The sequence below is a fragment of the Lissotriton vulgaris genome, chromosome 1_1 (assembly GCF_964263255.1).
Source record: "Lissotriton vulgaris chromosome 1_1, aLisVul1.2, whole genome shotgun sequence".
NCBI classification, from domain to species: domain Eukaryota; kingdom Metazoa; phylum Chordata; class Amphibia; order Caudata; family Salamandridae; genus Lissotriton; species Lissotriton vulgaris.
This window is the reverse complement of record NC_141685.1, coordinates 2,090,241,185-2,090,268,068: the sequence shown is the minus strand read 5'-3', so window position 1 is coordinate 2,090,268,068 and position 26,884 is coordinate 2,090,241,185. Positions and strand designations below refer to the sequence as shown.

Below are 26,884 nucleotides of genomic sequence, written 5' to 3'. Positions count from 1 at the left end.
AACCTCTGCCGACAGCCTCGTGCGATGATGACCCTCCTTCAGGCCGACCATGGCTTGAGCGATCGAGCGGGAAAAGGGGCGGGCCATCGGCATTACTCTCAGGGCAAAATTCAGCTGGCCCACCAATTGTTGTAATTGAAGCAGTTTGACCTTAGACTCATTAATACACGTCTCCAGGGATGCCCTGAATCTTAACACTTTTTCTCTCGGTAATCGAAAACAACCTTCCTCTGAGTCGAGCTCGATCCCCAGAAACTCGAGGCAAGTCGAGGGACCCACAGTCTTACCTGGTGCCAATGGCACACCAAAATGTTTCATTAAGACACGAAATTCATTCAAAGCCTGTCCACATTCTGGATCCCCGGCTGCCCCCAGAAACAAAAAGTCATTGAGATAATGCATAACATTTTGAAAACCCGTCCTCTTTGTGAAGACCCATTGCAGAAAACAACTGAATTTCTCAAAATAGGCACAAGATATAGAGCATCCCATTGGCATACATCTATCCATGTAATAGTGACCCTGAAACATGAAACCAAGGAGACGCTGATCGTCTGGGTGTACCGGGAGCAACCGGAACGCTGACTCAATATCTGACTTTGCCATCAGCGCACCGGGCCCTAGGCGATTCAACATGGCAACGGCCTCATCGAAAGATGCGTACCGCACCGAACACACTTCCGGGTCTATCGCATCATTCACGGAAAGACCACGTGGGGCTGATAAATTATGTATCAGTCGAAACTCACCCGGGTCCTTCTTGGGGACCACCCCTAAAGGGGAACAAACAAAGTTAGCCATCGGTGGCACATCAAATGGACCGGCGACTCGACCTCGAGTAACCTCCTTCCCAATTTTTTCCTGTACCACGGTCGTATGTTGCAAGACCGACAGTTGGTTCTTACAATTTGCTACACCCTGAAAATCCCCCACTGGGATGCGGAAACCATATGAAAACCCGTTCCGCAACAACCCAGCGGAAGCATGATCCGGGTATTCGTTGAGCCAAGGAATCATCGCCATGGTATCAATCGGAGTAGGTAAAGGCGCCCCTCGGACTATTTCAGACCTGTTTGGCGCTTCCCCTACCACCGTTATCACCCGTTTTGGCTCTGCACATGGACTCAGGATGGGATGGCTGCCCACACCCCCCACATTCGTGTCTAAACTTGCACGACCCCTGGGGCCTCGTACATTTACCCCTGTTAAAATTCCAACAAATCCCCCTTTTACCTGCGTTGCCATTCGGCTTAGAGTGGTAGTCGTTACCTGCACCCGATCGAAAGGGTGTCCCAGCGTATTGGCGGGAGGACTCGCTCCCGCTACTTCCTACCAATCGTACTTTCAACATTCCTGTACTCTCCATTTTTGACCATGAAACGGAGTCGTAACAATCCCAAGTCAAGTTTTTGTCGTGTTCTTTCGCTTTTCTAAAAATATTATCAGAGCAGAACCACTGATTGCCCCCATATGATACGTAATACTCCATGATCCGTGACTGATAAATAGGCAATTCGGTCAACAACTCGGGCCTACGTTCGCCCATGATGGAGGTAAAGATTCCCCATGCCCTGCCCCAAGTGCCAATGTTTTCGTCGACCTTAAAGGCGGCCATTTTTGCGCGCCAAACACTCGGATGCATGAGCTCCTTTTGGCTCTTAACATGCTCCATCTCATAATGGTCGGTAAGCAACGAAAAAATGTTTACATACTCATCCGCCCAAATCTTTTCCTTAATTGCCAGAGGAACATGCTGAGCCACCTTCTCCCTTCGTGAAGGTGCAGACCCCTCCCTCGCAATCGGCAATGGCCGCTTACCTGAACCAGAAGCTGCATCTGCCGCCGGACCTGGGTCTGTTGCTTTTTCTACCGCCGGAGACAGCGGGGTAACTGACGATGGTGCCTTCACCGCCTCCCTAGTTTCACGCAGTTGTCTCATTAACACCCGGGCGTCGTCAGCCGTGGCGCCCTCGCTATCTTTCCCCAACCACGCTGCCAATTGTGCTGCTAACTCGGGAGGCATATCCTCCCCGGACACGGGAGTGACCACCACGGGAATTGGATTCCCCTCCTTCGGTACTGGAGTTGGCTCTTCAAGCGGGATCTCGGGAACCGGGGTTTCCCCCCCAGATGCCCCCCTTCTGGACCTCTTGCCTCTCCCTCCAGGGGCTGCTCCCGACAAAGGTCGTTTCGGTCCCCCTTCCCCGTCCTTAGCTGCCATCTGCTTCTTCAGATCGGTTACTTCTTTCATGAGCATGCGGAGCATCTGATCGGTACTGACTCGCTTCCCGACTTTCTTGGGCATTCTCAGACCGCGTATCTGTAAGACAAAAAGAAAGACTACCACGCTCAAAATTGGCTCTTCGTTCCGTCTCGAGCTCACGTGCAGCGAGGAGGTGCAGCTTCAGAGCACAGGAACAAGAGGATGCTTTCTTGGCTTGTTGCTCCTTTTATCCGTCTTCAGGGCCGGCGTAAACCCGCCCCTGCCTGCCCCAGGGGCGTGGCCGGCCGCGTCAGTGTCTAGGCCAGCCCACTCCAGGGCGGGAAAAAGGCGCGCCCCGGCTACGCCGCTACGGGCATACCAGCCGAGACTCGCCTCCCGCCCAAGATGGCTTCCCGGGGGGATCGTGGTACTCCGCCATACGTTCGGGGGGACCGAATGGTCGCCCCTTTCCATTTGCGTTGCTTTGGTTCCTACTCAGAGGGGACCTGGCCTGACAGTCTGGGCTGAACTGTTCCTATTGGAGCTTGACCAGGGCTGCTTTTTAGGTCTCCCCTAAGCAGCGCGCATGCGCTGCTAAGGAGAACCTTTAGCCGTCGCTCTGCTCTTTTTGGAAGCACACACTTGTCCTTGTGGCGCCATCCTGCTTGGGGGAGCGAGCAGGGGTGCACCACAAGCACGAGTGCTGTGCTTCCAAAAAGAGCAGACTGCGTCGCACACACACACCACCCCGGGGCTTGTTTTTTGTGTCAGTGTTTTATTCTGTTGTTGGTCTATCGTACAGGAAAAGCTGGCAGATGCATGCCAACCTGAGCGATGTAGCGTTACTTACCCACCTTCCAAACCCCCCTAACCCTCAAGTTGATGGCTCCAAGTTTCTTTCCTGAATGGGCTCCTCTAGCAGCTTAGGTGCACTCAGAGGCCGATGAGGTAAATCAGCAGGCCAATGCACCTACTGTGCACGCCCCTCTGTAACCTGCAGGTCACAAGTTCGAATTGCAATGGGTCGGCTCAGAGTCACTCTTCCCTGGGTGATTAACATGGGGTCCATTGCCTGTTATTAAATCGACAACAGCCAGTTGTGTTTGTGGTGCATAATGTATATACCCCATGTACTCTCCTTCCCTTCCTTTCTTCCTCTCTCCCTCCCTCTCTCCCTCACTCTCTCCCTCCCTCCCTCTCACCCTCCCTTCCTCTCTCCTTCCCTTCTTCTCTCCGTCCCTTCCTCGCTCCCACCCTTCTTCACTCCCTCCCTCTCTCCTTACCTTCTTCTCTCATTCCCTTCATCTCTCCGTCCCTTCCTCTCTCCCTCCCTTCCTCTCTCCCTCCCTTCCTCTCTCCCTCCCTTCCTCTCTCCCTCCCCCTCTCCTTCCCTTCCTCTCTCCGTCCCTTCCTCCCTCCCATCCTCTCTCCCTCCCTCCCTCTCCCCTTCCCTTCCTCTCTCCGTCTCTTCCTCTCTCCCTCCCTTCCTCTCTCCCTCACTTCTCGCTTCTAGCATTCAACTGCCTCGGATCATGTGTTAAATATTTATAAGGTGAAAGCACGCACAAGTTGCAGTAAAGCGTGCCTTCTCCATTGATTGAGATTTTATAAGAGGTTTCCCCATGCCCTCTTCTCGTTTGATTGAACTGGAGGTACTGCATGTATCACAGAGGTGTGGTATCCCTTTATGTTAAATTGCATCTCTTACCAAACTTCCATACACCTCTGGCAAAACACTTATAAGGTCCCAGAGGCGAGACCTATTGGCTATGCCAATGCTTGTTAAATGTGTGAATCCTCCCCGTGTAGCCTCGTTCAGTGCACATCCCGATTTCACAGAGGAATTGCCATGAAAGACTATAGGAACCAGTTGTTTTAGTATTAGCATTTCTTAACGCGCACTACTGTTCTTTCAGAGCCAGTTAAACCTGTTGAGTGTGCTCTTCGTTTCTGTTGTATTGCCTGGGTATAAACTTACCCGACCGAAACTACACATTCCGCAGTTTGTTTACATGCTCCGCCCCTAAGATTTGTGAGAGAGATTGAATTCCATCGCACCTCGTTTTTTCAACGCGGAATACATTGTTCCAGCACTTGTATGACTCACTCGTTAGATATTTTCAGATAATGTCCGTCTTTTATTAACTCATGTAAATAGAGGCATGCGAAAAACGTAACCACTGAAGTCCAACGTGCTCAGGGTGAAATAGCAAGCTAACTAGATGCGACAACTGGAAAATTCTGTGGGTGTAGTTATTTATTTTTGCCTTGGTAAATGTTGTCTGAGCAATTTGTTCACCAGTATTTATATAATTATTATCTCAGGCCTGGTAAAAACAGCAATGGCCTTATTGTTTTTTAGGTGGCTACAACTCGGTGTGTGAATTATTAAAAGAGCCCTGGGGCCTCCTGTATGAACGCTTTCACTGACAAAGAGGTCTTTTGCAACCCATTATGTGTCGCAAAGTGCAGGGCGAATGAAATGGATTTCAAAATGCCACGCGCAGGGCTTTAAGTGGGCCGGGTCTCAAGGGGTCTGAGCACCGGCAGTTTTTTTTAAGGGGCCTCGAAACGGGTCTCTATCGGGCTCTGTTTTGAGCCCTGGCACAGGCGGTCCTTTTTTTCCGGACTGCAGTGACAGGAGTTTGCTGTCACTGCAGTCCGGAAAAAAGTGCCATGGCGCAAAACAGCCCGATTGAGACCCGTTTCGAGACAGCAGGCACATGATGTGCGCTGCCCACACTGCTCACTTCTCACCAGTGGACGTCATGCCAGGTGAGCGTTGTGTGAGAAGGGAAATCCTTTATAGAGAGTCATTTTCTCTCTGGATTTCCCTTCCCTTTCCGAAACACAAGAGCAGCAACATTGTGGTAGGGTCACCAGGGCTTTAATTGGAAGCGTTTTCAATATTATATGCAACAAGCCATTGTTGCAGCTTATTTATCTTATGCAACTAATAACCGTTGACAAAGCCAATAGTGCTGGCTTGTTGTAGGTATGATGTTACCTGTTGTATCACATATCTGGAATGGATGTAATGACAGAAACAACAAAATACAAGTGGGACTGCACACTATGCTAAACACAGATATTTAGCCTAAGTGATTTAAAGCCACGCCCCTAATTACACTGGCCACGCCCCTTTGGGAGACCTCACAGTTTTTTCATCCCACTTAAAGCCCTGGCCACTCGTCACTGGTTTATGTCCGCTTCGAGTCTGCAAACAATTGAACAGGTATGGGCACCGCCAAGGAGTGGGGTATTTATGCGCCCAACTGAAGATGCGTCAACGTGAACGGGGAGAGTAAACAATGGTCTTTACGCAGGTAATGTGAACGCAGAGATAGAGGTTTTCTGTTCCTCGCAGGCCACCACCGTGCACGTTCAGGGTGTGAGAAAAAAAATCCAATCTCATAATTATTAAGGAGACAGGAGCTTTTGCAAATTACTATAAAGGTGCATTTTGTGACGCAACTAATTAGTACTTTAGTCACATCGCAGGATGAATTCAAGGCTGCAAACCAGACGCTGTGCCAAACGTACAAACAGACTGGTAAGTAACCTGGGTTTAGTAAATCCAACCCAGACGGAATACAATGTGTTTTATATAAATAATGGGCGTTTAAAAGATTAAAATCCCAAAGTCGCAGATGCCTAGAGATTCAGGGCTTTAAGTAGGATAGAAAAACTGGGGGGGCCTCTCAAAGGGGTGTGGCCAATGCAATTAAGGGCGTGGCTTAAAACACCTACGCTAAAAATCATTGCTTATCATAGTGTGCCGCCAGACTTGTATTTTGCTGTTTCTGTCATTGCATCCAGATATATGATACAAGTAACATCATAACTACAACAATCCAGGACTATTGGCTTTGTCAGTAGTTGTTAGTTGCAAAAGATAAATAAGCAGCAACCATGGCTTGGTATATATTATATTGAAAAAGCTTCCACCTAAAGCCCTAGTGACACCACGACAATGTTGTTGATCTTGAGTTTCAGAAAGAGAAGGGAAATCCAGAGAGAAAATGACTATCTTTCAATGATTTCCCTTCTCCTACAATACTCACCTGGTATGACGTCATGCCGTAACTTCTATAATAGTGAGAAGTGAGCAGTGTGAGCAGCCCACTTCGATGTGCCTGCTGTCACTGCAGTCCGGAAATAAACGGACCGCCTGTGCCAGGGCACAAAACAGAGGCCGATAGAGACCTGTTACCAGGCCTCCTTTAAAAAACTGCTGGTGCTCAGCACCGGTGAGACCAGGCCCACTTAAAGCCCTGTAGAGATTACTACTTTAAAAAAATGTATTACTGTTGGCGAGCTGGCAAAGTACTCACCCACAAGCAAATACGCACTAATAACTTCCAATTGTGTGTTTATGGCTTGAATGTTTCTTGTTCTCTTCTGGTTTGCTGTTTTGAGACTTTATAATTATGTGTTTGGATATTGACGGCATCACAATGCAATCCAATCCCTGTTTTTGAATTCCAAACTCTTCTCTTGCAATGCATTATGTTTATTTAGCCTGTTAATACATTTCCCGACATTTTGCTTGAATGCAACTTTTTAAATCCATTTAAATAGTTATGTAGTAATGCATGTTCTTACATTTGAATTCACTGCATCTCCCAATGGTTGTTTCAGTCTGTTTGTGACTTAAAAGAGGAATGCAGAACTGCTGGTTCGAAATCAGGTCCACATGCACAAACTGTAATGCCTCTGCTCCTTTCATGGGCAAATATTTGTCCCTGGTGTAATGAGAACAGCTCCCAACGCACCACACACAAATTTCGACCAAAATATGCCTTGTACACAGGTCAATAAATCCGCATTAATAAGTACCACGGTAAGCCATACGGCACTGAAGTACTCCTTCTCAGGGCTATATCAAATACATGCGAACCTCATTACTTCTAACAGCCCTTTTTGGGGTTGTAGTTAGTGTTTCTCTGCTTTCGAGAGTCCGAATTCTTGCAAGAAATGTAGGTTCACGTGTTCTGACACTTCATAATATCTAGGTGCTAGGGAGACCCCGGCTTTCCTAACCCATCTCCCCTGATTTAGCTAAGGTAATAGCTTTGGAGGTTTCCTGGCAGGAAACTGGCACCACTTACCCATCTATAACTGGTTTTCCAAGAAGATTGATAGGCTATATTGTCCTGTTAGGTCCATGGTCAAACACTCAATAGAAATCTCATTACAACTCTCTCCCCCAAGATATGCTTTTTTACTGACACCTGGCTATGAGCCATAGCACTCCCTTCCATGCCAGTAGCTATACCAGAATACTATTCTCCGATTAGACTTGATAGAGGAGCCATGGCACTCCCTTGCATGCCACTAGCTATACCAGAATACTATTCTCCGATTAAACTTGATAGAGGAAAGACCTTGCAGGGTTGTGGCCATCACCTTCCATGATTACCTAAAAGAAGAGATGGGAGACGCCTTACTCACTCACTGACTGGGTTGAGATGTGCAGTCTTAAAATTTCAGTCTTTGCCACTGATTGCTAGAGGGGCGGGGGCAGGGGGTGTTCGCTGGTTTACTGCCCACCTGCTGTGATTTTTCTTTTAGCCATTGCACCTCACATCTGCCTGCCAAAAAATTCTTACTTCTGGGTGATTTTAATTTCTATGGAGAGAACACTGAGGCCTCAGGTGTGACCTAGCTCCTAGCAGACATGGACATCTTGGGGCTCAAACAATAGTGACAGGACTCACACATAAGGCAAGGCACACTCTTGACCTTATTTTTACTAACTCATGGAAGTAACAAGTGAACCCCCACTTCCTATCATATGGTCAGACCATTACATGATTCAACTTCATATTCCATGTATTAAAGTGTTGGTACTACTGAACTATCCGCAGCTTTTGGTACGGTCTCACACTCTACCTTAATCCGCAGACTACATGAGGCAGGAGTATACAGTAGAGCGCTACACTGGTTCATGTACTTCCTCGACAATCGCACCCATACCATCTGTCTTGACTCCTTCAAATCAATCCAGTAACTGAAAGAGCACAGCCATTTTGTATGGACCAAGGTCATCTGATTTCCACCTGGCTTTGACTGCATCTAGTGATAGTTTGATGGTATCAGTGACTGACACTAGTGCGTTCTCTGTGCTATATGAAACTCTGTTCTTCTAGGAAGGTTGGCAGCTGTTTGCTGATGTAATTTTCTATAATCTTTACTAGAAGAGGGAGCAGCGAGATCAGTCAATAGTTGAAAAGGATCTCAGGGCTGTCAGAGGGCTTTTTGAGAATAGGAAATACTCGGGAGCGCTTCCACTCAGTCGGAAGATTGGCTGATGCTAGGGAGAGATTGTAGAGAACCATTACTGATGGTGCAATGGAGTTGGCTAGGCAGGAGGTTATCCTAGGTGGACATAGGTTCAGAGGGGAGCTTGATGTTTGCTAAGGCAAACATCTTCTGCACCTGCTCCAGAGAGCATGTCCTGTCATGTTGGTACTACTGAACTATCCGCAGCCTTAGGTACAGTCTCACACTCTACCTTAATCCACAGACTACATGAGGCAGGAGTATACAGCAGAGCGCTACACTAGTTCATGTACTACCTTGACAATCGCACCCATACCATCTGTCTTGACTCCTTCAAATCAATCTAGTAACTGAAAGAGCACAGCCATTTTGTATGGACCGAGGACATCTGATTTCCACCTGGCTTTGACTGTCTTACCTTTAGAGATGAAAAAATACATTATGCTTAACTGGTGAGTATCATATGAAGAAATAAGCCATACAAATGACATAATTTAGGGTGTTTTACCAGTAGATCCTAATTTATGTCACATTAGAGGACACACATCCACCGTTCTACATTACAGCTCTCATAATGTAAGATGTTGGTGAAGGTGCTGGAACTTGGAGACACAAATAACTATTGTAGTCAATAGGAGAGGTGCTATATTATATCAAACCCTGGTTTCTTTTGCCCATGTATGATGCCTCCTCCTTCTCCTAACTATACAGATCTAAGACCCACTGTATTGCGAGTAGACTAAATGAGAAAAACAAATAAGGTGCTGTTAGTCTTTTAACAAATCTCCATATGCATACATTCTTTGTGATGGAACCATACGGAAGAGGTGTGGCGCCGCAGCCAGGGCGACTGACTCCGGAATCTGGTGATCATGGTTCGATCCCCGGTGCTGGCGGGAGATTAGCCCAGCACCATGTGACTCTGGGCAATAGCTTGCTTAATCTTCCTGACGGCCCCTAGCACCTAGAGACCCTTACGGGTGATTGTGCGTGCTTTACAAATGTGGATTATTATTACATGTGATCATATATTTACTGGTATTTGAGAGGACTTGTATCTTAACAAACCTGAGTTGGATCAATAAATTGCTTGCAACCGGGGATTGTGCAATCATCAATTAGTGTTCAGTACGGTGTGTAATTTTGATCTCAATGTCATCATTCACTATGTAATTTGCTTCACCTACAGTGCCATTCCTAAAACCCACAGGTTTGATGTTGCAACTTCTCATGCTCTCTTCAGCTCTCTCCTTAAAAGGACATAGGAACTTTGGGGACACAACCCAGACAAAATGTGTAAACCTTACCTTATTTAACCAAAAGGGTGTCATTAACTCGTTGAAGGACCATAATATGAAAATATGTGTGAATATATCTATGTATTATTTATTTAGTGCAAACCTAGCTGAAAAGCAATTATAGACAAAGATACAGTCAACAAGTGCTTGGAGAGGGTTAGCTTCTGAGGATGGAAGAATACTGTTATTATGTTGAGTTGTTGTGTACTTTTTTTAGAGGTATGTCTTCAGCTGTTTCCTAAATAAGGGTAGTTGATTGATAAACGGATGTCATTCCAGGTACTTTGGGCCAGATGTAGGTAAGTATATTTTACCGACTCATAAATACCGAATTTTACCGATTCGGTATTTATGAATCGGTAAAATTGAAGGAGGGAGATTTAGGTAAATTCGGTAATTGAATTACTGAATCTGTAAAAATCCGTATTTACCGAATCGGTAAATACCGATTCGGTAATGCCCATTGATTCCTATGGGCCTTGAAGCCCATAGGAATCAATGGGCATTACCGAATCGGTATTTACGGATTCGGTAAATACCGAATCCTGCAAGGGTGCAGGGGGTGTCACTTTGACACCCTCTAGCACCCCAAATACAGGCATGTGTGCCATGTTGCACACAGACATGCCCTAAGGGCATGTCTGTCTGTCACATGGCATAGGTGTGCATGCACACCTGGATTCGGTATTTTACCACCCAATTGGATTGGGTGGTAAAATACCGAATCTGTAAGGCCTTTGGGACTCAGAAGAGTCCCACCTACATCTGGCAGTTACCGAATCTGTAAAAATACCGATTCGGTATTTTACTGATTCGGTAAATTTACCGAATCGGTAAAATAGGGCCCCTACATCACAAATACCCATTTGCCGGTCGGTAACGGCCGAAATCGGCCATTACCGGTCGGTAAATGGCCACCTACATCTGGCCCTAAGTGATTAGATATATATGGCTATTTTTATTGTTTTTTTTACTTCTTGTTTTTAGTCCGATGGTGTGCTAGATGCTTGTGCACCTGGAACCACCAGAGGTGCTATAGGTGTGGATGGCTTTGTAGATGATGTAGCTGGTTTTGAAGATGGTACAATGTGGCAAGGGGGGCCAGTGGAGCTCCATCTGACTGGAGTTGATGAGGCCTTCAGTGACATTTATGATGCGCTGAACAGTCCCAATATTTCATTGCATATATAACTTGACTTGAACAAGTGGCATACCTGTATGTTACTTGATGAAAATCCTAAGCTAGGCTGTCAGCCACTGTATCTGTAGTTTTCACAGTGCTTAGTTTTGAAAGGTTCCTATTGGGTGAGTTCAGAGCAACACCTTCATAGTTTTGACTATTTCAGATTACTGGGAGGTGATCACACAGTACAAAAGCTCTGACAAGTCATATTAGAGTCTGTGGAGTTAATACAAACTTCAGAATCCCCACCAATAAGTGCAACAACGGTGGATGACTGAGGCATGTAATATTATCACTGAAATGCAGTAACTATTGCTCAGACAACCAAAGTTTTGACAACAGTACTGAGTTGCAACTGAACTTTGCAAAGAAATGGTGGAATGTTTGTAGCTTCCATTATCGACCCTCACTTACATGTAGGAAAGCACAAAGCCCCATTGAAACAATACTGAATGGTTAATCGTTAGCATACATCACGGAATCAGTGTTTGGTGCTTACCATAGCACCTGTCTAAACATGATCTTTGAGAAGGAAAAAATTACCTGCATTGTTTCTATAACAACAGAAAACGTGTTATCCTTTGAATCTTTTGCAAGCAGGTACTGGCAAATTCCACTAAAGGTGAAGTGTTTGTTGTCAAAACTTTTGAAATGGGATTGGCCAGTGACAAAACATTCACCTAAACAAGAAAGAGACACAAAAGAAAATGTCATGAGTATGTGTTGTCACGCACATGTCCAGGTATTGGAATATTGTTTTACAATTACACGTTGAGTTTTCTTCCCCTTCCATGACATGCAATATTTTGACTAAAAACCTGTAAACTACCTCTAAGGTGCTGGAAGAATTACCCTTTCAAAGCACTGCAAATGAACCTTAATGCCCACTTTTAGTTAGACATAAAGGAATGTCAGAACACTAAAAGATTGTCATATTGGAGACAAGGCAAACAACCTTTTGTGCAAGTAAGTAGTTGCTCAGTAAGCAATATGAGCAATTAAACAACAGATCTTGATTGAAAGAAAGTTGTACTACTATATGTATATGTAGGTGTTCATGGGTTCAGGAGTCGCTTACAACTGTAGAGAATTCATCAGAGGGCTGGGTAGTTGGCCTTCGGCCTCTCGGTTTATGATGTCACAAAAAAAACCCTCAGTGGCAATGTTGGACCATGCTACACATCACATCTCTCATTTATATCTTATATTGCATGTTTGTTTCAGGGCAATTAGCTTGAAATTTATGTTTTCTGCCAAGTGCAGCTATCAGGGGACACTGATTAGAATTAGAATGTTTAGGCGTTGCTTTCTTTTCTTGAGTACATCCATACTAATATAATAAAGAGAGAGCCCAAACCTTTGAGGCGGGTAATCTCAGGAACCATAGCACCAATCACAACACCCAATACAGCGTTGGAAAGGGCAGTTGCAGCAGAAGGAAATAGGCTATGCAGACACCCACCATATACATTTAAAAGGTAAAAGAATCGTGCCAACAAAGTAGTCCCTTGTGGGCGTGTCTGCGTTGAGCTGTGGGCGTGTGCTGGGGGCGTGACAAATGCTGGGGGCATGTGGTAAGTTCCGCCCTTCATGCCATGTCTCATATCGTGTGCTAATCCCACCCTGATCCCTTTAAATACCCCTGCACCCCATAATCATAACCCACCCTTACTCCTTAAAATACCCCAACACCCTTAAACACTAACCCATCTTAACCCTATAAACATACCCTGTACCCCAAAACCCAAACCTAGCCCTGAACCCTATAAATACCCCTGTACCCCAAAACCCAAACCTAGCCCTGAACCCTAAAAATACCACTGTACCCCAAAACCCAAACCTACCCCTGAACCCTAAAATTCCCTTGTACCCCAAAACCCAAACCTAGCCCTGAACCCTTAAAATACCCCTGTACCCCAAAACCCAAATCTACCCCTGAATCCTAAAAATACCCCAGTACCCCAAACCCAAAACGCCCGAAACCTAAAAATAACCCTGTACCCCAAAACCCAAACCTACCCCTGAACCCTAAAATACCTATGTACCCCAAAACCCAAACCTAGCCCTGAACCCTAAAAATACCCCTGTACCCCAACACCAAAACCTAGCCCTGAACCCTTAAAATACCCCCGTACCCCAAAACCCAAACCTACCCCTGAACCCTAAAAATACCCCTATACCCCAAAACCCAAACCTAGCACTGAACCCTAAAAATACCTGTGTACCCCAAAACCCATGCCCATCCCTAAACCCTAAAACTACCCCTGTACCCCATAACCCAAAACTATATCTGAACCCTTAAAATACCCAAACAACCCAAAACATATACCTCAGTACCCCAAAACATATACCCCTATACCCATACTTACCTTATCCAAACATAAAAAAAACATGCTTTTACCATTCAAGCATTTACAATGAATTTCGTTGTAAATGTATGTATGGTAAAAGCATATAAAATGTAATGCCATGCGCTATAATGGCATTGCGGAGTCATGGTACTTTGGTAATGAAAGTATGTGGAGTGATGGTATGCGGAAAGAAAGTTGCGGAATAATGGGTGTTTACCCTCCCCCGGTAAGTACATTGGTGGCACAGCGGCCCACATCTCCAGCAACATACTCATATTTTTTCACTACCCATTTGAAAAATGCACAGGTCTCTCTCATTGATGGCCAGCACTGACATACACTTTTAGACACACCTCCCGCCACAAGTTCTAGAATTGCGAACTTTATAGCTGGGGAGCTACGTTCGAATCTCGGCATCAGCTCAACATCCTGTGATTCCAGGCAAATCTCTTTGTCTCCCCGTGCCTACCACAAATGAATGTGTTCTTCTGTAATGTAATTTGTGCTCATGCCATGTTGTCGAGTTCGCAAAAATAAAGTAGGGAAACTCGAGTTCACACACTACTGAATGCGCACTCTTAAGTGCATCAACAGTGCACTGTGAATCGGTGTGTTTCACAGGCCTGTCACAGATAAGAAATGCTATCAAAACGAAATCCTACAAAACAATATACTACTGGCCGGCAGCAATTCATACCCGGACAACGTCAGGACGGGCTGCTAGTTGTTAATAAAACAATGGGCAATACAGAGGATCCATGGATTCAGGTGATTCTGTTGCTACAGATTGTATTGCATAGTTATAAATTTACTGTATTTGCCACATAATTAGCCACATAATTTGAAACCTTTGCAAAATGTTACTACCTTAAATAGATAAGAATAATACTAAGAGTACTTGAATTTTCTGCCACATAATTTAGATAACCTTGCCACATAATTTGATCCTCCATGCCACATAATCCTATTAGCCCTAATAATGTTAATGCCCTGAGAAGTGGTTTCAGAGCTGTTATCATGAAGATGAAATACATATTTCACATTTACATACATATATTACCTACTGGCAGTCGCCAATAGGTAGTTATAGTGGACCTTGTTTCTATTCAAAAAGCGTTTTTCTTTTGCCAAAATCTTTGGCACTGTTTGATGAATCTTCACGAAATTTTCAAACTAATGGTCCACTCACTTCAGCTGTTGTATTGAAAGTCTTGGGGTGATTCGTCAAGCGGGGACCGAGAGAAAGGGGGCTCCCTAAACGCTTTTTCTCAATGTTAATTTCAATAGAAAACTGTTGACGCAACTACACCCTGAACTGCTGAATGGCATTACACCAAATTTGGCAGAAAGGCAGCTCTTGGTCCAAAGTGCACTCTTTTTGTTAAATGGTTTAAATCCGTTTAGCAGTTCCTAAGAAACATTTCTCAGATATACAAATAGGGACGCAGTAGATTTGTGAACCCTCCCCATCCCGAGCCTGCAATCTGATTGGCTGCCACACTTTCATTGGCTGCCAAACACTTCAAACCAGAAAGTGTTGGCAGCCATCGTTTGAATCGGTTGAACCGAGTCACAAGAAAAAAGGTCAAAAAAGTTAAGAATCAAGCAAAGGGGGCAGGGTAGAAACATCCTGCCCCCCTAGACCTGCACAGGGTGTCCCACAGGGGATCCCAGGCCAATAAAAGCATTAAAAAAAAATATGTTGAATCCACTTATCCAGCTGAATTTCATTTTAAAACGAAGCGCAGGCTTGTTTTCTTGAAGGCCCTGGGTGGCCAGGTCCTGGGGGCAATGATTAAAATATATTGGGGACCGCCTCCTCATGGGGGCTTATCCATTCAATGCGGGGGGTTACGAGACCAACCGAGCCCCAGAGACTTCCACCTCCCCGGGCTACGTATATTAAATGCAGGGGCACGGGAGCCCCACACACCCGGGGACCACCACCTCTCCAGGGCTCTATTTTATTTTATTTAAAAATAAATACTTGAGGTGCTCCTTCCCCCCCAAGCATCCCCGTGGACCTCCCGGGGCTAATTATCTTAAATATGCGGGGGCCACGCGGCCCCCCTACAGCCCCAGGGACTGCCACTTCCACAGGGCTATATTAAAAAATAAAGGTGGGAGTGCTTGAGCCTCCCCACACAGCCCTGGGCCCACCATCTCCCCGGGGCTTCAATATTGTTGGAGGAGGGCCGCACGGCCACCTTCTTGGAGCAGTAAATGGCTCTGGGGACCACCACCGCCTAGGCCTGGCTCCAGCAAAGTCCCAGGGTGCCCACCCCGGAACATTGCAGTTTGCTATGGTATGGTGGGAGTAATGCTTCTGCCATCCCATGTCAAGCAGTGTGCTCGCTTTGAACAAGCAAGAGCACTTTGCTCTTGCTTGTTCAAAGCAAGCACACTTTGCTTTTTTACCACCAGGGAGTTGCATGTCAGCAGCTTCCTGGGGGGAAAAAGCCATGCCGGCTCCCACAAGAGGCGGGAGCCGGCTGGACAGCAGGGGCCTTTATGCTCCCCTCCACAGCTGGCCATACCCCAAGGGATATAGTTCCCAGGCCTGAAATTGCCCGATATAGTCCTGAGGAGAGGGGCCACATCATCCCCCCTCCTTTTATTTTCTTATTTTCTGTTACAAAAATGAGTCAGAACCTGGGGGATGGGGTCCCCCTGGACCCAAAATGATCAAGGGAAGGAGGGCCACACAACCCTCCTTCCTAAAATAAAAAATAAAAAAGCCTGCAACTCACTGGAGGCCCTGCCCTCTCTCTGCACTACTCTGCAAATGCTAACCATGGCACGCTCTTGGTTGGGGATGTAGACCCCTTCGATGCTGAGGGTCCTTAGGGGCCAAGCAGCCCACCTGTTACCTCTTATACACCCCACACAGTGGGATTGCCGAGAGGTGGTCAGAGGCCATGCCTCTATTTACGCCACTCTTGTTGCACTGCTGGTGGGGGATGAGGTCCCCTTGTGCCCTGAGGACCTCAGGACTAAAGTGGACTTCATCCCCCAAGCAGCAGTGCATCAGGAGGTGAGTTTTCAGAGATGTCAAGAAAGGGGCATGGCCTCTGATCACCTCTCTCAGCAATCCAGCTGTGTGGGGCTTACTGGAGGTAACAGGAGGGCTACTTGCCCCCCAGTGACCCTCAAGAGGCAAGGGGACTTCATCCCCCAACCAAGAGCGCACAAAGAGGCATGCTTTCAGAGTGGTGGAGAAAGGGGGGCATGGCCTGTGCCCACCTATCAGCAATCCCACTGTGTGGGGCTTACTGGAGATAACAGGTAGTCTAGTTGGCCCTTAAGGCCCCCCAGCAGCCTTCGGGACTTCATTGCCCAACCATGAGCGTGCCAGGAGGCACATTTACAAAGTGGTGGACAGAGGGGGCGTGGCCTGCTATCAGAACTCAGCAATCCAACTGTGTGGGACTTACTGGTGGTAAAAGGAGGGGTAGTTGGCCCCCAAGGACGTCCTTGGGGGCCAACTACCCCACCTGTCACCTCCAGTAAGTCCCACAAAGTGGAATTGCTAAGAGGTCTTCGGAGGCCACGGACCCCTTTCTCCACCACTCTGCAAACGTGCCTCCTGGCGCACTACTGGTTGGGGGATGAAGTCCACATTACTCCTGAGGGAGCTTGGGGGCCAAGACGCCTTCCTGGTTTCTTCTGTAAGTTCTACGCAGCAGAATTTCTAAGCTCTGGTTGGAGACCCAGTCCCTTTTCTCAACCACACTGCAAATGCGAATAACCATAGAAATTCACTGAAAACACCACAGGTTTCAGGGTCTTTGTAGTTAGAAATTAGCATTTAAAAATCCTTAGAAATGAGAGGATATATCAATGGCTGTATCAGTGAGTGAGTAGGTCTATGAGTGGCAGTATGGGTGAGTGAGTGGATGTGTGTACATATGAATAAATCAAACTTTGACTATAGCAGTTGGGGATGTATGGGATTTCTCTAAAAGTTTGAGGGTGAAACCAATAGCTGCCATACTGAAGATTTATAAAGAGAAATGTACCCCTATGGTGACATATGGGTGCGATGTATGGGGTAACAAGGATGTTAGGGATATTCAGTTGATCGAGAATAAATTCATGCATGGCTTCCCCTCTAGTATTCCCGCCTTTATTTTACATGAGGAACTTGGCCTGGGTTACATCCCAGATTATATTGCTTTTGCACAACTGATGTGTTGGATAAGGATCTGGTCAAGTATTGCTCCCACCTTGAATAAGATGGTCATCAGAAAATATATTGCCCTTGACGGGACCACAAATTCTGTGGTGCAAATATATCAGGGAGCAATTGACATTGCTGGGTTGCCCAGATATGTATAGTAAACCAAGATCTTTAGGACTGGCAGCGATCAAGGATATTAAAATAAAGTTTTTAGGCAGGCTGCAGGTGACCACGGAGGGATCGAATTAGCCAAGCCCATGGTAAGAAGGTATGTCATTCTTACTTTGACCTCAAAACTACAGCCCTATCTGTAACTAGTAACAAACATACAACATCGTTTTTTTTAACTAGATTCCGGCTGAATCAGGATCCCTGGTTCTTAGCCTTTCCAAAAGGTTTCTCGCTGCCAGGTACTTTAAAGCTGTGCCCCGTTGACAATTTTGTGGAACAGGGCGCTTTGTATTTTATCTTTTTTTGTGAATTTTAAACCTCCTCTGCAAGAAATTTATAATACCGCTACTGAGAGAGGCAAATAAGGCCTGCTTTTTTATTTTTACAAATGCTACCCTCCCCGGTAATGTGCTTTGTGGTTGCAAGCTTTCTGCTAGGAGCAATGAGATTCAGGAAGAAGATGTCCCTGCAGTAGCTGCAAAATGACCCTATTAAACCTGTCTATAATATTATGTATTTTTAAGCACCTCTTTTACTCTTTCATGGGAACATTTGGCAAACACCTTTTACTATGGTATTTTATTTGCTGAAAGTTCTTAAATGTATTGATATTTGGATGATATTATATATGGGTTCTATTTAATTTGGACCCAGGTGATTAATTGTTGTATATGCAATATGTGTATGATGAGGACCCTTCTAACGAACATGTATGTTACCCTCTCTTTTTTAATGTATAGCTTGCCCTTTGAAAGGTGTTTACATGTTTTAACGGTGTGTGTTTATGGCTTTCATTATCTGAATAAAGTATTTTTGACATGACTTGACTTGAATAAATCAGTGAGTGGGTGTGTCAGTACAGATATGGCTCTGTGAATGGGTTTGGGAATGGTTGTGTGGGAGTGGCAGTGGGTGTATAAAAGATTCTATAGGGGAGTGAGTGGGTGAGTCAGAGATGCTGTGGATGATGTCATCACTGATGTTATCACTGATGTCATTTGACATGTCATCAGTGATCAACAACAGAACAGTTTAAAGAGGGTCCAAGGGATCTGTAGTTTAAAGGCCCGTGCCTGATTATTATCCCCAGCTCCTACTATATGTATAACACAAAAAACACAGGGGGTCAAAAAATTTTATTCGACTGTGTGAAATAGAGTCATAAAAGTGCAATAAAATACATATATATACAAGTCATATTTAAAAAAGTTAAAACAACAGAAGCAAATAATCACGAGAGAATATATGGTATCACGGTCAAATGTAAGTATACTGTTTGTCAGAAGCATGTTTACGGGGGTAATATAGTTCGGCTGGGGGTTAGCCTTCCATGCTTTTTCTGAATTTCAGGGCTGTTTTTAAAAAGTTACATGTAAAGAAAGTGCTATCACAGTGCAGCATTTGGAGATGTAGTAATGCTGGCATTATTTGCACAAAGTTCAGTTTCTTAAGCAAAGGTTTTAAGAATATTTTCCGCGGTCTTGTGTAATATGAGCATATGAATAAAAAGTGTGCCAGATCTTGCGGAGACTTGTTGTCGCAGCCGCAAGGTGGCAACACTTGTCCTCTGTGGGCTCCACTGGGTACGGCTAGCATCAGGTGAAATAAACCAAAACGAAATCTGCTCAGCAAGAAGTGCTCATATCTGGAAATGGGCCAGGATAGGTATGGTTCAATCTGTATACAAGTTTTGGTTAAAATATGTCTCATTACACTACCCTTCTTCATTTCAATTTCTTCCCTTGCAAGCTGACGGTTCAGTAGGAAAGTGTCCTTTACATATGTTACATCATGCTTGGATACATGCTGAGGTGTTAAAAAGAGATCCAGCCTGCCCAGATCTTGAAGGCAGTTTCTGATGTATTTTAGCCAGGGAATCTTGAGTTTCCCTTCCCAGGTGAGTGCTTCGTGAAGGATGTTATGGGTCAATGGTATTGCGTCGTTCAGCCAGCATTTTAGCCACCAAAGCAGAGGGTTTACAGCAAGCTTGTCCCCTAAGTGTGGTATGCCCAGTTCCTCATGAGTGGAGAAGTTAGCAGTACTTTTTGGTAGACACAGGACCTGTTTTAAAAAGTTATTTTCAGTGGTTGTAAGGGCGTCCACCGGGGCAAAGCCCCAAAGTTCACTTCCATAACAAGCGACCGCAATACTTTTAGCTTGATATAATTTCATCACGGCGATCACTGGAGTGTTGCCCATTTTACGTGCAAAGTCCATTATTCCAGCATTGGTCCTTATTAATTCACCTTTCTTTTTATCTATTGCGGGTCCCCATGTGAGTTTATGATCAAACAATACTCCAAGGTATGAGAAGGTTTTTGTTGTTGGTATTTTTTCCCCGTTGACAAAGAAGGGATAGGACTTTTTTGATCCTGAACCTACCTTCATAACAAATGATTTGGAGTTGTTGATGCTCAGGCCACGCACATTCAAACACAGGGGGTCTACCAGCTTAATTATGAGGCTGCACAGTCATTCCGAGTCACCAGGATCTCGGGGTGTATGTATCACATGAAGACAGCGTATTTCAATAGAAAGGTGAACACTATATGCATAGGAAAAGCCGGCACAGCATAGGTTATTCATACATGGTTGACAAATCCAAAGCAGTTAGCAAAGGGTTCCCATCAAATTGACTCAATGATCAGTCCTATCATTTGGACAAACCCTGGGGCATGTCAGGCTGGTCCCCTGATCATTGGGACATCAAACACCGCACTATTTGTTGCTGGTTAAGGATTTGGTCCACCAAATAAACGAACCGTCCGTGATGGCTGATCTTTGATGGTAAAGTAAACAACAGTGCAACAGAAAATATAGTGACTTTAAAATAGGATGGAGTGTCCTCCTACTAATAACTTTATTCTACGGACGAGACACGCCTCCTGATTAAAAACTAGAACAGTGCAAGAGAGACAGTCAACAAATATCTGTCTAGTAACGGGCCAACATGTTTCTGCCTAACGGGTATTTAATCCCTTGGCATTCGTCAGGGCCTCTGTTCTTTCAATAGTTGCACTTCTACTAGTGAAACAAAGGAAACACCACCATCACCAAAGAAAAAGAGTAAAAGATGGTAAAAAATTGTTGAATACGGTACAACCTGTAACAACCGAAGACATTAACCCTCCATATCAATTAGGAAATATGAATTCCTTAATGGTAGGGGAATGAACCTCACCTCACCTGGACCGTGCTCAGGTTGTACGAGGCCCCGCACTATCCATCGGTACCTCAAGCTCCCATCCGAGTCTTGTATGAATAACCTATGCTGTGCCGGCTTTTCCTATGCATATGCATATAGTGTTCACCTTTCTATTGAAATACGCTGTCTTCATGTGATACATACACCCCGAGATCCTGGTGACTCGAATGACAGTGCAGCCTCATAATTAAGCTGGTAGACCCCCTGTGTTTTTTGTGTTATATATGTCATCAGTGATGTCATCAGTGATTTCACTGACCATGTCATGAATTATGTCATATGTGAGGTCATAAGCAGTGCATTGCAGGGGCACAAGTTATAGTTAGCTCATCTAACTATAACGGCTGAATTTCTATGGTTTTATACGAGTGAAATGTCAACCTAACTATAATGTCCATGTAACCTTTGTTTTTTTCTGTGAATTTCTAAGGTTTTTAAAATGCTAATTTCTCACTATTACATCCCTGAAACCTGTGGTTTTTTTCAGTGGAAAAAAGATATATCTATATATATATTCACTGAAAAAACCATAGGTTTTAGCCCATATATAGTTAGGGATTAGCATTTACAAAACCTTAATTTACTCGCACAAAACCATAGAAATTCGCATATATGGTTAGATGCAATAACTATATATCGCGCACCCGCAACCCACTGCTGATGATGTCACATATTACATCATTCATGACATGGTCAGTGACATCACTGATGACATCACTGATGACATCTCAAATGACATCACTGATGACATCTCAAATGACAACATCCAGTGACTGTATGTTTCTGTAAAGTTAAAATATGTCTTACATATTGAAGAATGAGTGGATGTATAAGTGTTTGGATGAAGGATTTAGTAGGTGCATGACTGACTGTATGAGAGAATGATTAAATGTGTCTCACTGAGTGCATGGGTTAGTGACTAAACTGTCTTAATTTGTGCATCATTATTACTGTAGTTCTGTAAACTGCTGCATGTGTTGATCAGTAGCTATATGAGTAACTATATGGGTTATTGATTGGTTGCCCAAATATTTGTATGGGAGACTGAGTGTGTGTGTGGGGGTGGCTGAGAGGTGTGTGACTCTGTGCATAGATGTGTGAGCAGTTGATTCAGTAGATGTATGGGTTCAAAAGTGCATGTGAAAACAGCTGTATGGGCGGTTGACTGTGTGCATGAGTGTATTGGTGAGTGAATGGATATCTCAGTGCTACATGTCAAAGTAACTACATATGTAAAACACAGTACATGTAAGAGTTGACATATATAAATAACTGTGCATAAGAGCCAGTGAATGTGTGAGTGGCTGTATGGATCATTGTGAACTTGTATCAGGGATTGTATAAGATAGTAAATATGTGTTAGTATATGTTTGATTAAGTAAGGTGTGTATAACTGTATAGTTGAGGAAATGGAGGTGTGATTGATTCTTTGCATGACTGACTAGGTGTGTGAGTAACTCCATGGATGAGTGACAGTCTGTGAGAGTCTGTTTACACTGATTGTATCTAAGGTTATATTAGAGTCTGAAGAGGTTGATCGTATTATAACATGAATGATATCATCAGTGATGTGATCAGTAATGACAAATGAGATGTTATCAGTGATTTTACAAGTGATGTCATTTGAAATATCATCAGTGATGTCATCAGTGATGTCACTGACCATGTCATGAATGATGTCATTTGAGATGTCATCAGTGATGTCATCAGTGATGTCACTGACCATGTCATGAATGATGTAATATGTGACATCATCAGCAGTGGGTTGCGGGTGCGCGATATATAGTTATTGCATCTAACTATATATGCGAATTTCTATGGCTTTGTGCGAGTAAATTAAGGTTTTGTAAATGCTAATCCCTAACTATATATGGGCTAAAACCTATGGTTTTTTCAGTGAATTTCAATGGTTTTTTAATAGCAAATATCAAAAGCTGTCAAATGTCAAGTAGGTTGCTGCTGATGCTATGCAGACAAAAACTGGTTTTCAGTTTGTACATTCATCAAGATTTTTCCATCCAAGGCTGGTTGAGAGTTTGTAGAACGATGGCTTCACATTTTCAACATACGGTGTGGTGGCGCGGACTGGGAGGGGGCGCTTGGCTCCTGCCCCTTCCCCAAGTCGTGTTGCCCTGGTGTGGCCTAAGATCGCCCCCGACATAGGCGGCCGGCTCGCGGGGTCCGGTGGAACTTTTTGCCTTTTGATGACTCTTCCATTCTGGACCTTGTCCCACAATCCGTTTGACCTGAAGACACGCTGTAGTGGGGCGCCCCTTTACCGTTTCAGTTGCCATTCCGCCCGCTTTTGCTACACTGTGCCTCTTCCGCCATTCAGCTGTTTACCGCCCGCTCTTGCGACTACAGCGTCTCGCTCACCATGTAGTTGAGTTGCTCCCGCTCTTGCGATGCAGCGATAGGCGGCTGCCACAAGACTCTCAAAATGGCGGCCGGCTCTTCAGATTTGGGCGTGATCCACTAAAATGGCCCTGGGACACCTTGGAACTCGGACGCTTGTCTGCTAGGGCTTGGGCCCCATTCTCGAAAGCGTCCCCTGAGCCTTGAAGATTCTACAAAAGTCTTGGGGGCCCCCGACTCCCACAGGCTTCTGGTGGGGAGCGGCTGCCATGATTGCTCGTGGAATGGCCACGACTGAGCTACGAGATGGTGGTGCTCTCATGCTGACGCCAGCTTCAGTCTGAAACATCCAGAAACACTGTAGACTACCAATTCGATCAGTTCCTGTAGCGCCCCAACGTGACCCGGTAGGGAAGAACTTGCCCTCCCCTCTTTGACTGATGGTTCTTGTTGCCTGTCCCTTCTGTTGTCATTTAACAGAACTTTTTAGACTACTGAAAGGGGTTGTGTTCCGACCGCTGGTTGGTGGAGACATTTTGACTATATTCTGGACCTACGTTGTCGCGTACTGCGTTATATGACACGCCGCGTTAGTGCACCCGGAAGTGCTCCGGTGCGCGAAGCGCAGCTTCCCGGAAGCGATCCGGGGCGCGGCGCGTTACGTAAGCATAACAGGTCATGTGACTTGTTTATAAAACTTTTCAGTGGTTCATTTTACTTTTCTTATTCTAATGATGAAAGGCTTGGTCATATGACCTAAAAATTACGCTTTTTATTGCTTTCGAACATTATTTTTTCTTAAACATATATGTTATAATGTTCCAGGCTAATGTACTTTCCCGGAAAATTTACAACTGTCCTGCAAGTAAAATATATTCCTTTTTCTAGCAAAAGGGCGTTTCTTCGTCCCATGACGGAGCCGTTGAACAAAAGATGCTCGGCCTGCTGTCTTAGTCGCCGATACGCCTGAATATCAGATTCTTATCGATCACTTTATGTTGCAGGAGTAAAAAACTAAGCATGGGCGGAAAATCCGTTTCGCTCGCGGATTTTGCGGATTTTCGGTAAATTCGTAATCCGCGAGATTCGCGAATCTCCCGCAAAATCCGCAAATCCGCGAGCAGCGGATTTTGCTCGCACTGTTCGCGTGAGTTCGCGGCTTCCCAGTACAACTTCGCGCCCCGCGAATAAGTGCAAAATTGCAGAAATACGATCTTAGCAAAACTGAAACTACTTACCAGGTTCAAAAGTTCAGGCTCATCATTAGTAGCCATTTCCTGTAGTGCTTCCTGAGGGGCCTCTCCAGAGTTCAGTTGCCAGTTGCAACTATTATGTGACCATGCTCTGAACCTCAGAATAGTTACACATATGCCACAAAGGTCCTGAATTACAGCTAAGGGAGACAAGCAGGAGCCAGGCTGGAAGTTCAAATCCATTAATCAGCCCCTAATTCATTATTGTCAGTTGGGGCAGGGCAGGTGTTTTAACTAATTTTGCAACAATGAAAGCACTTAGCAAGTGCAAAAGATCACTAATCAGGAAGCACTAAGGAAGCAGGTGCCAGCTAAAAAAATATTCTGTGACACATTAATCAGCCCCAAATTAATTCAGGTCACTTGAGGCAGGGAAGGTGTGCTTGCGTTGCCACAATAATGTACACTGACTGGACAACCAGAGGGTGCTGTGATGAAACAGAGGGTGGCATGGGTGGGCCAGAGGGTGGCATGAGTAGTCAGAGAGTGGCAGTGGTGACAGAGAGTGGCAGTGAGGAAGAAGAGTGTCCCAAACAGGCTGGACACGTAGAAACAACAAGTTCGCGAAACTTGCGACCCGACAGGTAAGTTCGCAATTTGCGAAATTGTACAAAACCCTCGCGAACTGTCAGAAACCCGCGCAAACACAAAAAAAAAATCTGCAAATTTGCGGATTTTGCGGATTGCGAGTTCGCAAATCCGCAAAATTCGCGAACGCGAGATTCGCAAAATTCGCCCATGCTTATAAAAAACACAACAGCCCTTGACCATTTATCTTAACTGCGTTCCTACGTATTATACCTTTTATCCGTCATGTAATTGGACTGCTTTATTTCACTTGCCTTTTACTGATTCGAAAACAGTGACTAAAATTAAAACTTTACCAATGTAAATACTACTACCATGTTTTGTTTTAAAAACCTTTATTGTGAAAATGTCAGTATACAAATACGGGCCTATAACCACGTGGGCCGGCCACGGAGCAAACTGGAATCGTATATGATGAGGAAACATTTACACTGTAGAGGAACGTAACGAGCGGGCCATTATGTTGCAAGAACTAAGGTGTCTAACAGTTGCGGAATCGGTGGACGTACATTTTGTAATTAAAATACGACAGGGCCACTTACAATAACATTTTCTAGATATACATTTGCGGGCAAGTACCATGGGTGACGTTAATTCGAACTTACAATAGTACAGTAATCAATAACACATCAGAACTTAATATCAATAAGGATGTCGAAATATTCAATCAATTCTCGTCCCCGCCCGCCAGGTGCTTCAAAACTGCATACGTATCTCGTGATATCAAGGTTGTTCAACCAGTACACAACAAGGAGTTACGAGTCCCATTTATAACGGCGCCATTTTGGGCGAGGCCGGGCAGGTCCAGGATATAGTCAAAATGTCTCCACCAACCAGGGGTCGGACCAGAACCCCTTTCGGCAGTCAAAAAAGGTTCAGTTAAATGACAACAGAAGAGATAGGCAACAAGAACCAACAGTCAAAAGAGGGGAGGGCAAGATCTAAAGCCATTGTTCTACAAACTCTCAACCAGCCTTGGATGGAAAAATCCTGAAGAATGTACAAACTGAAAACCAGTTTTTGTCTGTATAGCATCACCAGCAACGCTTGAGTCAGCTTTGTGTGAAGCCGCCTTTTTGATTCAATCAATAGCGTCCCTCTGCACACATTCAGGGACCTGGTCGTGTCTTCAGGTCAAACGGATTGTGGGACAAGATGCAGAAAGGAAAAGGAAAAAAGTTCCGCCGGACCTCGGGAGCCGGCCGCCTATGTCATGGGCGATCTTTGGCCACACCAGGGCAATAGTGAAGCTGCAGCAGGTGCAAATAAGCTTCAGACAGTGTTACAAGCACTGCTCAGAACTCTCAACTATGGCACCCAACATCCAGATGCCATCCGGATCTTGGCGCCTTGTGCTGGTTCCGACCTATTCACACATCGGTCTGCTACTGACACCACCTCATAAGCTAACGGGGCACCCCACGCCGACTTTCGACGCAGCATTGTAGGATGGCCACACCAGTGCAGCAACTTGCTGGACACCACCTCGGTGCCATCCAGATCTCGGCGCGTTGTGCTGCCTTCGGCCTACTGTAGCCGCAAGTGCGGATGCAACTCAGCTGGATAGCGAGTGAAACACCAATGGGTGCCCCACTGCAGCCGAGGAGCCTCCATCTTGGGGGCGACGTACAGCATCACATTGCTTTCTCAAACAGCCCCCACTGACTGACGCGACCTCACAGGCCAACGGGGCGCCCCACGCCGACTTTCGGCGCAGCATTGTAGGATGGCCACACCAGTGCGGCAACTTGCTGAACACCACCTCGGTGCCATCCGGATCTTGGAGCGTTGTGCTGCCTTCGGCCTATTTGC

At 45.3% G+C, this 26,884-nt stretch overlaps 1 protein-coding gene across 1 annotated transcript in view; it reads right to left on the bottom strand.

Moving 5' to 3' along the window:
* The window catches only part of VWF (von Willebrand factor), a 1,126,314-nt gene that overhangs the window by 914,397 nt on the left and 185,033 nt on the right, over nt 1–26,884 (bottom strand). The window contains exon 11 of the mRNA XM_086921215.1: nt 11,513–11,649. Coding sequence (XP_086777341.1) covers nt 11,513–11,649 — 137 coding nt within the window. The remainder of the gene's footprint in view (nt 1–11,512; nt 11,650–26,884) is intronic.